The following is a 15,968-nucleotide window of genomic DNA, read 5'->3' as shown; positions in this document are numbered from 1 at the left end:
CTGGCACAGATGCTGTGACCACAAAGACCTGATAGAAAAGCACAACAAAGACAGAAACCCGTGTCAATGACTATCTTTTTTGCTTGCGTCCTATCCTAGGCATAATTCATTTGCAGCGAAAGCAAAATCAGGATATGGCTTTTCAGCTCTTTCTGAATGAATCAAATATAAACTGACACCTTTCCTGAAAACATGTCAGAAAGAAACTAAATGAAAACCCTCTTGGTCTGAATAGCTTTGGACTTAATTAAGACCCTCATTTACTTCATGGACCTAGTGTGGAGTCCTGCCCTCAGGGCCACAGGTGCCGAGCTTTGCACCAAGGAAGCGGAGCCCAGAACCAAGGACACCTCTCAAGCTGACTGAGCCCCTTTGTAACCTTGCCCAAAGCCCCCTGATCATCACGAACAAGCTCCCTGACTCCCAATTAAGCAAAGATGCCCACCCCAGCAGGCACCCTATAGCGCCCCAACCAATCACCTAACACCAACCTTCCAGAAGGAATTTTCTTTGTCTTGAGGCTATAAAAACTGGCTGCTGCTGCTACTGCTAAGTCACTTCAGTCGTGTCCAACTCTGTGCAACCCCATAGACGGCAGCCCACCAGGCTCCCCCGTCCCTGGGATTCTCCAGGCAAGCTGGCTGCTAACCCATGAAAACTGTCAGCTTTCCCTGGTCTGTCAGAGGTTGGCTCGCAGTGCCCGCTTTATCTCTGCTCTTCTTAATAAACTCACTCCCTTCTGAAATGCTCTGTCTGAAAATTCTTCTCCAACCTGTGCTAGGACTGCCTCAACACCTAGTAGATGAATATTTACACACACACACACACACACACACTCCTAGTAGGTAATTGAAGGTGACACTATAGTTCTCCATTTTATTAAAGATAAAGCTTTGGGGTTTAGAACTGGAGTCAATGTTAAGTGTCCACTAAAGCCTGCTCTTGCAGAGTTTCTTAACATCATCCCCAAGTCTTGCTCTAACTAACCCTGGGGTTGAGGAATGCTCTGGGGGAACCCATCTCTAGCAGAATTCTGACCCACTGAATGGTTCTTTTGGGGACTTCTGGCGGTGTAGGGGAGAGATAGTGGTTTTCATGGCAACCCTTGACTTACACAGCATCCAGCTTTGTCCCATTAAAAGCATGTCCTTGGATTGAAGTAAAGCCATTGTTATACAGTTTCCTATAATCAACAGAGAGAAGAAATCAGTGACCCATGAGAGGTAGTGCTGGCCCTTGGGTCGGGCTTCATTTTTTTCACTGCCAGAAATGTGCGTGAAGGTTCTCAGATCCCATCTACGAGCCCTACGAGAAAACTTTACCATATATCTTTTTTGGGACATGGAATAATATTTCCCAGTTTGAGCCCTCATTCTCCAGACTTGGCTCCTGTTTCTCAGAAGCAGATTCACTTTGATGAACAAACACTTGGCAATCATTGAAGATTTTTTAAGAAACATTTTACATATACTCAAAAAACAGAGTTTCAGGAGTTAACCCAATGTCAAAAATGGAGAAATAAGTGCAGTTTTTTATGAAGAGCACTTTAAAAGACATCATTCATCTGAATGCATAGGTTTTCTATTTTAAAATGTTATTTCACATTTGTATTCGCGTTTTTAATCCTCAGGGCTTACCACAGATTAAATGCTTAATTAAATGGTTGAGAGCTGAATTAAAGTGAACTTTAAAAACAAATCTAAGAAAGTAGATAGACCTTGGGCTTTGGGGAAATTGTAATGTTTTTAACTTGCTGCTATGTTGTTGCGATTAATCAATTTATACAGGGATTCCGAGGGCTGGACTAAAGCGTTGTCTATATTTCCTGGTCAGGTTATTGAGAGGTGGAGGTGATCTACCAAAGCCGCGCTGATGCACAGCTGTCCAGAATCAGGTTTTGTGAATTCAAAAGCAGTTCTCCCCACCCACCAAAGGGGGCACAAAGCCTTGGGAGGTCTGGTCTACAACAGGGCTGCAGCGGGGGCTTCCTGGGAGCTATCGGCTGGAGATGAGAGAAGCCTGCCAGGACCACAGTCAGGCACAGCTGGTGGCGATTTAGGGGAGTCTGGAAACGACTGTGGTCTGCCTCCTGTGAACTCTGGAAACACAGCAAGAAGCAGACAGGAGACTGCACGTTTGGAATGAGACCTGGGTCTGTCACTTCACAGTAGGTGATCCTGAGAACCTCTCAACCTCAATTATCCTCAGATTTCCTTGTCTGTCAAAGTCTGATCAATTGATAGCTCATCAAAAGGTTGCTGGGAGCACAGGGTCGCTAGACATTTAACACAGTGAGGTGTGGGCGCTCACGAGAAGACGGTGTTTAAAGGTCTTCCGAGACCTGAGAACTTGGATTTACCTTAGGGAGTTGTGGAGGACTGAGAGGTTATCCTGTTTGTTGGTCTGTTTTGTTTGAAACAGTTACACGGTGAGTTTAATTCCAGCTACGAAGGTGTCCTGGGTAAGGGCTGCAATGCACAGGGATGCTCAGCACCGAGGTGGGAAAGCTAAGTCGTTTTTATCGGTAAGTTACTTTTTTCTGAACTAGAGATCTTGAATGAAGATGTGAGAGCTCCTAATTTTGGCATTTCTGTTTCTCCAGAATTGGTTGAGAGACCTAGACAATAAAAATGTTCTTTGTTGGAGTTACATTTCAGAAGATTAAATAACAATCTTACTGGACACGTGGGTCTCAAAAAGGGAGATTAGTGAAGGAAGAAAAACATAGTAAAGAAAGAACCAAAGGGGCAAATTTTCACTGAAACTCTGTCCTACCAGGAAGATGGGTGCAAATTTTGCTGTTGGACACATACCCTTTCGTGTTTACAGGTTTTTGAGCATGAGCTTGAAAGAAGCAAGGACTTTTGCAGGAATGTAGAAATAATCATCTGAAAAGCTAGTGGACCAGCCGCGCCATCCCCGCTTCTAGATTTCAGGAAAGTTGAGGTTCCCTCATTCAGAGGTTTATCAAATGCCTATCGGGCCCCACACTGGGTGTGAGACGAAGGCCAGCCTCCGATGGAGAGGGCTGCTTGTGATAAGAATCCTTAGAGAAAAAAGCCGAAAGCTGGAGGCAACGTCCGGTAAAGAAACTGATGCGTGGCCTATGACACAGGGGAAGCCTTTACAGGAGATGCAAATGGCCTTGAGGTTTGGGACCAAGCAGGCTAAACCCCAGTCTTTGCTGTGTGGTCAAATGAAATGATGGCTAAGGAGCCTCTTGTTTCTCTAAGAAAGCCCTCCCCCCATTTGGAGAAGGAGGAGCTGAAATGATCCACTCTGGGTCCGATTCCAGAGGTTGAGATAGCTTCTCTGGGTCAAGACTGCTGGCCCAAGCTGCTTCGGAATAGCCCTTCAGAGTTGTGTGGAGCCTTGGATCAATTTTGCTGGAGGATAATTGGATCAGGTTTGTATCCATTGATGAAGAAGATGCAGTGTGACCCAAGAAAGGAAGCTGGATAACAATCCTTGCCAAACACCCCCCCAGGGCCTGCGTGAACAGTGGTACTGAGACCAGTCAGCTGCGGATCATTTGATGAGGCCCCAACTTTACTTTGTGGTTAATTTGACCAAAGAGGGGAATTCTTTATGACCTGGGAAATTAACTTATCTTTTATACCTCTGTTAGATCTCCTTCCTGAGAACATTTTGCAGATTTCCCCAATAAAGCATTTCGTTTTGAACAACTCAAGAGCAGAACCCATTCAAACTCTGGAAAAATGATATAGAGGACTATGTTTTTTATTCAATATCCCATCATAGGAGCTTAGTAATAGTGACGACACAGCTGAATTATGAGTGCAAAGCATGAAAAGCCCTTATTAGGAGCACCGTTTTCTAGCTCAGGGACCTTGGGAGAATCACTTAAATTTGCTTTAACCCCAGATTCTTCCTCTGTTCAATGGAGATACTGTATACAGAATATTGTATTATAAGGCCAGCCTGCAGGCCAAATCCGGCCCACTGCCTGCTCTTGTCAATAAAATATTGTTGGAACATGACTGCTCTGCTCATTAGTCTGTGTATTGTGGACGGCTGCTTTTGCCCTACACTGGCAGAGGTGAGCAAGGCCATGTGGTCTAGAAAACCTGCGTGGCCATTCAGAGATAGAGAGTGCGGACCACTTCTGTAAGAGACTCCTCTTGGTCTTGCTGCCTAAACCACTCTGTCAGCTGCAGAGCGCCGCTGCATAAGGTGCCGCTCTCATTTAACTGTGTGTAAGCCTTGGCAGACCAACAGCAACATGCCGTACGGTAGTGTGGTTCCTGGAGGGCCTGGGGAAATACCACAGTGACCCAGATCAAAATTCCAGAGTTGGCAGGAGTGGAACTGGCCGTACTCACAGTGTCAAGGTTTCGTTGCACAGGCCCTGAAAAGCGTTCGCAGGGACGGAAGTCACGTAAGGGTTGTCTGTAATTTCACTGCAAGAGAGGAACAAAAACACTTGGTGGAAAAAAGCACCTCTGGAGCTGGGTTCCTGCTGTATAATATGCACCTAAATATATAACCTGACACTACTCCGTTTTATCCTATTTCTTTTTAGGTGTTGTTGACTTTTCTTAGCTGCTGGTGGCTCAGAGGTCCGGTGAGGCGGTGAGAGCTGACCTCGGTGGACGGGCACTCAGAGCCCCACCTGGGCAGGGAGCTAGTGAGCTTCGCGTGTGGGCTGAGGGTCCTGAAAGTCCTCATGTGCAAGGGGAGGACTCACGTGACAAATACTTTCCCCAGAGCAACTCGTTTCCTCAGGGTGTGGAGCCCCCAAAGAGGGTCGGTAGGATGGGATCGCTGGGTTTCATGATTATTATTAAAGTGTCCTTCACTTGAAACACTGCCAGGCAGATGCTCCTGGAGAACATTTCTATGTTCTAGTTGCTGGAAGATGGTTTATATTTTGAACAGAGCTCTTCTGTAGCAAAGGAGGATGGGCATTTTTTTTCCCCCTAGCAAAACCCCAAGAGTTTGGATCCTATCACTTTACTGATACATTTTGCTGACTCCACAGTACAAACTCAACCTGTAACTCTCTCTGCATATGTCCTTTCATGCCTGGACAACTAGTAAGACACTTGACTATGTCACGAGTTTTGGAAAAGAGCACTTGTCCCCAATGAGAAGTCCCAGGAAGTGATTGGAGGCCACTCATGACTGCTCCCGGGATCCCCCTCAGACCAAATCCCTTAGGTTTTCTACTCCCCAGCTTCCTCACTTGCATAGGGTAACAACTGTAACTTCCTTTTATGCCTTGTAAGGTGGTTAAGGGGAGCAAACATGATAGCATATGGGAAACTGAAAAGCTTTGTGAAAAATAAAGAGTCCTCAATATCATCAAATTTCATTCTATTCAATCACTCCCATCAGCAAACACACATGCCATAGTTTCTCCCATTAAAAAAAAAAAAAAAGAAAAGACCCTTTTCTCCTTGTTCCATGTACTCCAACTACTGAGGCATTTTTCTGCTTCTTTTTAATAGTAAAACTTCCCGAAAGAGTTCACCGTCTCTAATTCCCCCTTCTGAATCTCTCTTGAGCTCGCTCCAAAGAGACTTCTCCCCCCACAGAGTCCCACTTTTCAGAATCACAGTGCCCCACATTACTAAACCCAACGGGCATTTCTCAGTCCTTGTCTGACTTCATTCATCAGGGCATTTGTCACAACTAATCACTGCCTCCTCCTTGAAACAACTGTTTCACTTGGTTCCAACTAACATCTATGGCTGCACCCTAATTCTTGTTAGCGACAAGTAAAATACTGCCAAATATTGTCTGTGTGCACACTTACAGTATGAAGAATACATCAGTGGAATAGATTTTGGTCAGGTCGGGGAATACTCTAAGTCCAGTGTTGAAAATGCCACTACAGTACATGAAAAAGAAGAAGAAAAGAATAGATATAAGGTAAGAAAATCAACACATAGGGAGTAGAATAATGTAACAGCTGAAAGTATGTGTTCTGACGCCAGACTAGGATCAAATCCTAACTCCTTTGTCAATTATGTGAGAGACCATGGCAAGTCCCAGGCCTTGGATGGGACGATGCTCCTCAAAGTATAAGAATCTACCCAGTCCACCAGTGTCAATTCATCTCTTCTGTTTAGGAAAATCTGGAGATTGTTTGAGCCACGTAGGATTCCTAGAAATAGGAATTCAGGTTTCTTTTTGAGTTGTGTTGTGTGTGTGTGTGTGTGTGTGTGTGTGTGATTACCTTGTTTTAGTTGGAGGATATGATTCATGTGTCGGGGGAAGATAGGGTGGAATAAGGGAAGGATGCAACAGGAAGACAGTCTAATTACTGACTCCAAGCCAGGCTCCCTTTTGCAAACTCTACATTATATTGTGTTGGTTATTTTACCAAGGATGATACTCCCATGGCAGCCTCTTGAGAATGCCACGGCAGCACTACCATAAAAATATGTTTAGACAAAGAAGGAAATCAGTCAAAGGCAATGTCCTCACTCTCCCAAGCTTGTGTCATCAGGGCAAAATGTCAAGATAAAAATGTGCATAAAACAGCATGAATATAAAAGCTCAGGCTTCAGATGCCTCCCAGACGTAGTTGGTCTAACGTTGTTGTAGCTACTAGAACACAGGTGGTGGAGTTACACTTTGAGAGCCTTGGCATGCCATGCTAAGAACTCGCCACTGCCAGTAAACCTTTATAGAAAGTCTTCCAGCAGGGAAAACTTTAGTCCCCCTGGTGCCCCTTCTAAGGCAAATTCTGACCTGATTCCTAGAGAGGAAGGCACATGATTTGAAGAGGAAGCAGGAGCCTGAGGTCTCAAAAAAGCAAATGGGAAGCTCCAAATAACCAAGGAGAGAAGTAACATTCCATAAGGTATATCTGGAAGATCAGGGGGGTAAAGTCTGAGAGTTAAGTGGGGACAGTATTGGAAAGGGCTGGAAATGCCATCTTAGGAACTTGGGCCAAGATCTCTTTATTCTCCAAAACTCCAAATGAGTCCATCTTCTTTTTGATGTCTCCTCTAATTACCCCCAGATAAAGGTATGTACCTCTCATTTGTCACTTCCCACTATTCTTCTAGGGGAGGAACTTTTCAAATCCATATATAAATCTTCCTTTAAAAAATGGTCAGCTTCTTGGAAGGCAAGGACAACGTTTTATTATCCAACATGTTCCCCACCAAACCTTGCACAGACTAGGGAACCTGATGTCTACTAATCAAAGAGTTACTAAAGGACTGAAGCTCAGAGCCCACACAGGAGCAATTGCCTTGTGCTGTAAGTTTTTATTGGGCTTTCCTTGTGGCTCAGCAAGTTTTTACTACTTCCCAGATACCCCGTCAGCCACATATCCCAACCATGTCCTCTTCTGTCCCCCTGGGATCGCCCACCCCTACCTCTTCAACACTGAACTATTTTCCGCTCCCCAAATAAGCCGCATGGTTCCACACTTTTGTGTCTTTATCGTGCTATTCCACCCACCTGTATTTCTCTTCTCCCCCTCCCCCTCTTTCTCCTGGATAACCTCTACTCATCCTTGAAGACTTACTTCATGAAATATATCTGGATATATACTTTTATTTAAAGTCCCTAGGTGGCAATGAACTAATATGTGAATAATGATTATTTCTGGGTATTGGGATGAAGGTTAACTTTTTTTTCTTCGTAATGTTTTCGCATTTCTAATCTTTTACAGCACATGTGAGCAAGAAAGGAGGGTGCCCGGAGGACCTGAGCGTGTGCACACATGCCCACTGAACACGCTTTGCTGAGTGGACAGGCAGTAGGCGCTAGGCAGTGAAGCACAACAGAGGACGGATATGTGTGGTCCCTGCTCTCACCGAGACTGCAGTTGGCTCACAAGGTGTCACCCAAGGCAGACGGTGCTGTCTCTCTCTGTTGAGGGCCCCTCCCAACATCAAGATTAAGTGTCGCCTTTTTTGGTTCAACAGCCACTCTAATACTGCGATACCCGTTTCCTGACAAAATTGACTGGTGGGCTCTCAGACGGTATGTTTGTTTAGAGACCGTGTGTACATGATGGCGTGTTCTCTCTCCTGTCTCCTGGGGCGGGACTCTGGTCCCAGCCGTGTGTGCTGACTTTTGAACAGGTTTTCTTTTATGTGGCTGCACTGGGTCTTGGTCGCTGTGTGTGGGCTTCCTTTGAGCTGTGGTGTGCAGGCTTCTCATTCTGGGGGCTTCTCTTGTTGTGGACCACAGGCTTAGTTGTCCTGCCACAGGTGGAATCTTCCCGGGCCAGGGATTGAACCCATGTCCCCTGCATTGGCGGGTGGATTCTTAACCACTGGACCACCAGGAAAGTCCCTTGAATAGGTTTTTAAAAATGTGACTCACTTCACCTGGCACCTTGCCTGAAGGGAAAAGGTGGGGAGTAAGTCACAGGACGTGATGTGTCCCAGGCCACCCAACCATTCACCGCTAAAATGACCCAATTCCACATTATCCCGGGGATACTATAATTCTCTTTTTTTAAAAAAGGGCAGGATGGGATAGGAGTTAATACTTACAGGAACTTTAGAAGGGGGAGCTCTTTTAGGGCGCCAGGGTCTATGTAAGTTAAACTTCTGGTGTTCCGAATCTCTCTGTAAAAGTCACAAGAAACATAGTCATTTCTGTCCTTAGGAAAGATGACACAGTCCTAATCAGGTTTAACAAAGGTTCATGAGAAGAATACATATTTCCTTGGTGCCCGGGGACTTTTTCTGCCAGGAACCAGTCCCACCAAGAAAGAGCTACTTTTTGCTTTTGTCAGGGACACAATGGCTGTTCAGCCTTCTTCCATCACCAACTTAGCTTCGATCCATCTCAGTTTGGGGGTGACCTTTCTCTTATCCATAGCCTCAGAGACTTTTTTTCCTTTTAGGTTTATAACTCTCTCCAGTGGTCTGTTGAGGGCAGGTATCTTTACTACTGATAATAACAAGTAACCTGGCCATGGGCACCGGGGGATTGCGTGGACTATTTAATGGATAACAGCACAGGAATAAGGTCGGTGAGGTTCCTCTGTCCATTACTATTTCAGAGGCAGTAGAGGTAACGAGTATTCATGGTTCACTTGGGTTTATCTTCCTACTGTTGTTTAATAGATAAGTTGTGTCCAATTCTTTGCAACCCCATGGGTTATGGCATGCCAGGCTCCTCCGTCCATGGGATTTTCCAGGCAAGAATACTGGAGTGGGTTGCTGCTTCCTTCTTTAGGAGATCTTCCTGACTGCGGGATCGAACCCGCATCTCCGACATTGGCAGCCGAATTCTTTACCACTGAGCCACCAGGCAGGCCCTCATCTTCCTGGGAGTTCTTAGTCGCGCAGGGGTGCCTGATGCTTCTGTGATCCTGTGGACTGTAGCCCGCCAGGCTCCTCTGTCCATGGGATTATTCAGGCAAGAACACTGGAGTGGGCTACTGTTTCCTTCTCCAGGGGATCTCCACAATCCTGGGATCAAACCTGAGTCTCCTGTGTCTCCTGCATTGCAGGTAGATTCTTTACCCACTGAGCCATCGGGGGAGCTATTTTCCTACACAGTTTTTTAAAATGCTTCAGCACATGTGACAATATCATATAGGTCTATAACTTATCTACTTGGTTTTATATATTATGCTATCAAAATGCACAGCTAGTATCAGTAAAATCAGTGCCTGTTAGAAATAGGTTCTCATTGGTATTAATAGAAGTAAATGTATTAAACATGTGTAAACTGGTTAAGATTTTAAGGCCCTCCCAAGGTTTACATGAAGAAGGTAAGAAAACTTAGTAAGGCCTATAGTCTGACCCCTTCTGAATGGCACCTTAGTCTTGATTCCTAAAGGAACTTGCATCTAATGGTTGCTGGTAACAACTAGAAGACCTAGAATCTGACCTCTGGGATTTTTAAAAAATAGTTTTGTTGAAAGAAAATTTCCATAATTTTATGCATTGCAATTTGATACAATTAGATGATTTTTAGTAAACTTGTAGAATTGTGCATTCATCATCACAATCCAGTTTTAGAATGTTTCTATCAATGATAAAAGTAATCATATGCACACTTGCAGTCCATTCCCACTCCCTGCCCTCTGCCTAGAAACCACTGATCTCCTCTCTACTTCTAAAGTTGCCTTATCTGGACATTTCATATAAATGGAATCATAAATACATAGCCTTCTATGTTTGGTTTCTTTCATTTAGCACAGTATCTATGAGGCGCATCCGTGTTGTAGCGTATATCAGTAATTTGCACCTTTTTATTACCTTTTTATTTTGCTACTGAATAATTGGATGGACCTAAGGTCAAATCTTGGCCCTGCCACTTCTAGCTGTGTGACCTTGGGCAGGTTCCTTGACCTCTCTGAGCCATAATTTCCTCATTTGTAAAACAGGGACCATATTAGTGACTCTTGTGAGGATTAAATAATGTTTATATGAGGTTTCGTGTGTGTACAGTAAAGGCTCTATAGGTGTTAGTTTTATTGCTGTTTTTCACCTGAGCAGAATGAAAGCTGGAGCAGACGCTGGAGACCTCGGGTTGGAGGTACTGCAATGTTTGCAAAAATTAAACAAACAAGAAAAAACCCCACAAGGTTTGATATTTGATGAAGTACAGCAACCATGAAACAGAGTCTTGGGAAAGAGAGAGTGGCATTAACTCTGAGAACAGAAACCATCTCCCAGCTCGGTTTACTATCAGTGTGACCTTACTGGTCTCTTTTCTTCATTAGCATCATTTTGTCCAGGAAAATAACTATTGCTCATTGTGGGAACTTCTTGAAAGACCCATCCACACTTCAACAGTTAGACACCCTCACCTCATCTTCCCATTGTGCCCACTAATCCTAATTATCATGTCATGATCTTCATTCAACCAAGACCGTGCAGAGAAAGACCCACTTTAAACCAGACTGTTTAAATTTTGTTCTGACTTGAAACTAAACGTCCTGTATCCCCGATACTCCCTCTGTGCTGGGTAAACTGGGACTGCGGGCTCCCCCTTTGCACAGTCTCCTAGCCATCCCCCGCTGGGCCCCTCTAAGACCATCAGACTCTGCTGAGTCAAGGTGCTCTGATGGGGAGCAATAAACTCCTTGCCAGAGCTTTCCATTTGACGGGAGGGGTTGAACTGCTGTCAGTCAAAGGCAAACTAGTTAGAAGAGTTTGAAAACTCTCCGAGTGTGGGAGTGTGGTTTGCAGTCTGGAAAACAGCTCCATGAGTGACTATTGTTGAACAAGCAAACTTGAGTGAGTATCCCGAGAGAATGTCACAATGAAAGAGTGTGGCCCAGCTGAATCCACTTTAGAAGCAGAGAGAATTAAGGGAAAATAAACACCACTGTTGGCTGCAGCTGATTAAACGAGGCTGGCAACCAACATGGCGGCTGCAAGAGACGAAAGAGGTGGGAGAGGCTACAGGAGGGGGAGACTCAAAAGAGGAGATGGGCTTTTCAGTGAGAGTGAGAAAAGGAAAGGAAAGGTGGACAAGAGATATCAAAAGCAAACACCGGGCAAAAGAAGCCGCTTTCTGAGGTAAGTTAACACTTCCTCACAAATGACTTTTTAAAAATTTCTGCTGAGGGAAAGATAGACATTGTATGAAATCATTTACATGTGAAATCTGAAGATGCCAAACTCAGAGAGGGGCTGCAATGGGGCTGTGGGCAGGGGGCCGGGGAGATACTGGCTAAAGTGTACAAGCTTCCAGCTATAATACTGGCAAATTCTGAGAATCCAATGTGCAGCAGGATGATTATAGCTAACAATACTGTGTTATATCATTGAAAGTTGGTACTAGAGATCTTAAATGTTCTCAAAAAGAAATGGTCATTATGTGTTGGGGCGGAGGTGTTCATTCATGCTGTGGTGGGAATCATTTTGCAATATGTGAGTATATCAAATCAACACATTGTATACCTTAAACTTCCACAATGTTATACATCAATTATACCTCAATAAAGCTAGAAAAAAATAAAACCTCAGCTAAAGCAAGGAAGGGGTGTGGGGTGTGGACTGCCAGTAGTTAAGCTAAATGAAGACAGATGTCAGAAGGGAATACAGCTGGTATAACCTTCCCCCCAAAAAAAAATAATAAGGGAAGTGTAGAGCTAAGTACCAGAAGCGTGTGATAAGAGAAGGAGGGTGAAGAGGAGTACAAATCTGCGTGAGTTCCAAGAAGGCCTGTGAGGGTGAATATGAATCTGCAATTGTGGCCCAAGCATGCAGGAGGCTAGCTATGCCTCCAGGAAGCTGGGGAACCAAGAGGAAGGCAGTCTACATGTAACTGCAGCGCAGTGGGATACAACAGCCCTGCAGCCTGAGTGTGAACGACTGAAGATGTCAGTGCCTCTGGACCAACAGCCTGGATCCCTGCGTCACTGCAGGGAGGAGGGCCGCCCTGCCGCCTGCTCCCCATCCAGTACTGTCCGAGAGCAAGAAATACCCCTCAGTTACCGCAGGGGTTTACACAGTTTAATTTTGTCTATTTCCTACAGTAATTAGCCTACCCAAACTCATACAATAAGCATGCATAAAATTGTTAAAATACAGAGCACACAGTTAGTCGTGGTCATCTCTGGGAGGTGTTAGGCTAGGACTTTGTGACTTTCACTTTTTATTTTATCTTGTTCAATTGAAGAAAAAATATAATAAAAGGCATGCAAAAAAGAAAAACAAACCACCCCAAATTTTAAAAGAGCAAAAAAAAGCAATATATATTCCATATAAAAAATTTTAATATGCAGTGCCAAATAGTCTGCTTAAATCTCCAAGTATACTCTTTTACAAAAAGGGGTAATTTAGCTGCGTCAGGGAAATGTTTGAGGATCTTGAAGCTTATTGATTAGAACCAGGGCCTACTGTAGAGCAGGGAAGTCTGTTCAATGTTACCTGGCAGCCTGGAAGGGAGGGGCCTTTGGAGGAGAATGGATACATGTATATGTGTGGCTGAGTCCCTTTGCTTTTCATCTGAAACTATCACAACATTGTTTGTTAATCGGCTATACTCCTATACAAAATAAAAAGTTAAAAAAAAAAAGAAAAGAAAAACCTAGTGTTGGAAGATTAAAAGGCAAAAAGACATTAGGTATGCTTATTACTCAGAAAGTTTCTACCAGTGAGGGAATAGAGGAACTGACTTAAGTGAAGCAGGTAACATCATCCTTATTTTGTAGACAAAAACGATGGAGACGCGTAGAAAGATTAAATGACTGATCTCCTGTCACACAGTTAGAGGCAATTCTGGGCCTTAAAATAGGAATTCTAACTCCAAATACAGCTCTTTCTTTTTCCTTTTTTTTTTTTAATGATGTTTATAAGAAATCATCAACCAGACCTTAAAAGAAATATAAATGCTCATTACAGATTAATTTTCTTTCATTGGATTTCTAGTAAAATGGACATTTAGATGAAAAGGCTAATGTTATGCTCAGTGTGCAGTGTTTTCACAGGATAGCAGATTAATAATCTAGCATGAGGCTGGGTTCATTTAACCATATATCTAGGGCTTCCCTGGTGGCTCAGCGGTAAAGAATGTGCCTGTCAGTGCAGAAGATGTGGGTTTGATTCCTGGGTCAGGAAGATCCCCTGGAGAAGGAAATGGCAACCCACTCCAGTATTCTTGCCTGGGAAATCCCCCGGACAGAGGCGCCTGGTTGCGTGGGGTGGCAAGAGTTGGAAACTACCACCAATCGTAGGTCTAGATTCTGGGTTTTTATTTTCTTCTTCTGAGAAATATTTGTTAATTCTCACTAAGAGTCAAAACAGAGAAGTTGGCATTATGGCAGGTGCTTAGTACACAGTCCAAACCCAAAGAACAAGGGAAATCTGCAAGGTGAGAGAAGGGAGTTCTCAGCTTGGGGGAGGGAGCAGCCAAAGATGGGGAAAGGAAGGCTTAACCCCTCCTATGAAGGAACTTTTTCCACCTACTGATATTCTTCCATTGTCCTATCGCTGCTCCCCACCTTGATATTCACTAGGCATTAGTTACCAGCATTTGACTGTGATCCTCAGCCTTAGAGATATTTACCCGCACCCTAAACATAATCCAGTCCATGAATGAAAAGCAAGCCAAGCTGGGAAAGAATTGAGGGCAACAATAAAGTCGAGTTGGCATTTCACTTGCAAAGTTAGATGGGGACAAGGGTAATAGGAAAGCTTCAGACTCTCACTCAGCATGGAGACTGAGCTAAAGAAACTTAGGAGAAGCTGCTCCAGTCAGCAGGGCTGGACTTGAAAGAAATTTAAATACAGTGAGAGTCCCTTGAACAGCAAGGAGATCCAACCAGTCCATCCTAAAGGAAATCAACCCTGAATATTCATTGGAAGGACAGATGCTGAAGCTGAAGCTCCAATACTTTGTCCACCTGATGTGAAGAGCTGACTCATTGGAAGAAACCTTGATGCTGGGAAAGATTGAGGCGGGAGGAGAAGGGGACGACAGAGGATGAGATGGTTGGATGGCATCACTGACTCAATGGACATGAGTTTAAGTAAGCTCATGAGATGGTGAAGGACAGGGAGGCCTGGCGTGCTGCAGTCCATGGGGTCACAAAGAGTAGGGCTTGACTTAGTGACTGAACAGTATGTAAGATTGTGTTGTTTAAAACAAGAGACTGAATGAGAATGTTGGCCAAAAACCTAGTTCTTAGCCAGTCCCAGATCCTTATCAACTTTTACTTAAATTTGATATTCAGGGTTTTTTGTTTGTTTGTTTCTGTAGTCGGCTTTTAAGTGGCAGTGGGTTTGGAAAAAATTGAAGGCAAGCCTCTCTGACTAAATTTGCTCTCTCTAGTTAGTAGAGTGTGGAAAGATTCATTAAAATTAAATAATTACTGGACATTATCAGGGCAACTTTACTGTGTGCTTTGAGAGGTATTAGGAAGTAGTAAGTAATTAATTACTTTAAAAACAAGATGTGAATATATTGGCAAAGCCAGAATTTTATTAAATACTTTAAACACTGTACTCTACTGATGCAAAAATGGGGACTAAGAATTAGGTAAATTAATTTCAAAGTAACATTTTGTGATAAGCGTTTATTAATATTTCCCTAGCCCTAAGATACTACCTAAACCTCTGGTCACTTTCCCAACCCCACAGCTGTTGTTTACAATTCAGAAAGTGCTTCAAGAGGAAAACTATCGAGTGCTATGTTGGGCATCTCCTTCTCTTCCCCTTAAGTTCTTGCTCCCTTTATAACATTCAAATCCCTTTAAACAGATTTTTTTTTTCTAGTTCCTCTAGTTGTTTTCAGACTGATTGTTGATCTGATAATGTATGCTAGCCTAGCATAGCTGGAGAAAACTTTCTGGGCCTCAATATTCTTTTCTTCTCCCAGATTGCATGCATGTTTATTTATATTTATTGGGATATAGCTGCTTTGCAATGTCGTGTTAGTTTCTGCTACAGAAAACAGTGGATCAGCTCTGTGCATACATACATCCCCTCCCTCTTGGACGCCTTCCCACCCTCCCATCCCACCCCTTTAGGTCAACACAGAGCACCAGCTGAGCTCCCTGGGAAGCTTCCCACTAGCCATGTTACGCAGCCACACGAAGGAACGAAGCTGAGCCTTAGAGTTCTCGAAGGAAGCAGACTGTCGTGTGCAGGGGAAGAATATTTGAGGCAGATACTTATGATGTAAAGATTCTGGCCCTCTTCCTTAGTAACTGTGTGACCTAGGATAACGTGTTTAGCTTCTCTACATTTATGTTTTTCTTAAGTAAATGATACAAATGATAACCTCTACTTCACAGGGTTTTTGAAGGTTAAAAAATCCATAAATGTTCAGCATAATGTCTAGAACATTATTTACAGATGTTAAGTATTTTTGTTCTTTATCAAGAAAAGAGTAAATATTTCATAATACAGGGCTGCTTAAAAGAATATAATAGGTGCCACAGAAATAAAAACAGCATGTGAAGTGTATTGCTTGATGTTGTGTGGTAGTGTGTGTGTGCATGCTGAGTCGCTCAGTCCTGTCCGACTCTTTTGTGACCCCATGGACTGTAGCCTGCCAGGGTC

The 15,968-nt window shown here is 43.7% G+C and overlaps 1 protein-coding gene across 1 annotated transcript in view; it reads right to left on the bottom strand.

The window, feature by feature from the left end:
• The window catches only part of TSHR (thyroid stimulating hormone receptor), a 162,719-nt gene that overhangs the window by 55,102 nt on the left and 91,649 nt on the right, over positions 1-15,968 (bottom strand). The window contains exons 5-8 of the mRNA XM_070469729.1: positions 8,487-8,561; positions 5,780-5,854; positions 4,344-4,421; positions 1,115-1,183 (exon numbers count right to left, since the gene is read on the bottom strand). Coding sequence (XP_070325830.1) covers positions 1,115-1,183; positions 4,344-4,421; positions 5,780-5,854; positions 8,487-8,561 — 297 coding nt within the window. The remainder of the gene's footprint in view (positions 1-1,114; positions 1,184-4,343; positions 4,422-5,779; positions 5,855-8,486; positions 8,562-15,968) is intronic.

The sequence above is a fragment of the Odocoileus virginianus genome, chromosome 6, assembly GCF_023699985.2.
Source record: "Odocoileus virginianus isolate 20LAN1187 ecotype Illinois chromosome 6, Ovbor_1.2, whole genome shotgun sequence".
In the NCBI taxonomy this organism is placed as follows: domain Eukaryota; kingdom Metazoa; phylum Chordata; class Mammalia; order Artiodactyla; family Cervidae; genus Odocoileus; species Odocoileus virginianus.
This window is presented reverse-complemented; position numbering and strand designations above follow the sequence as displayed.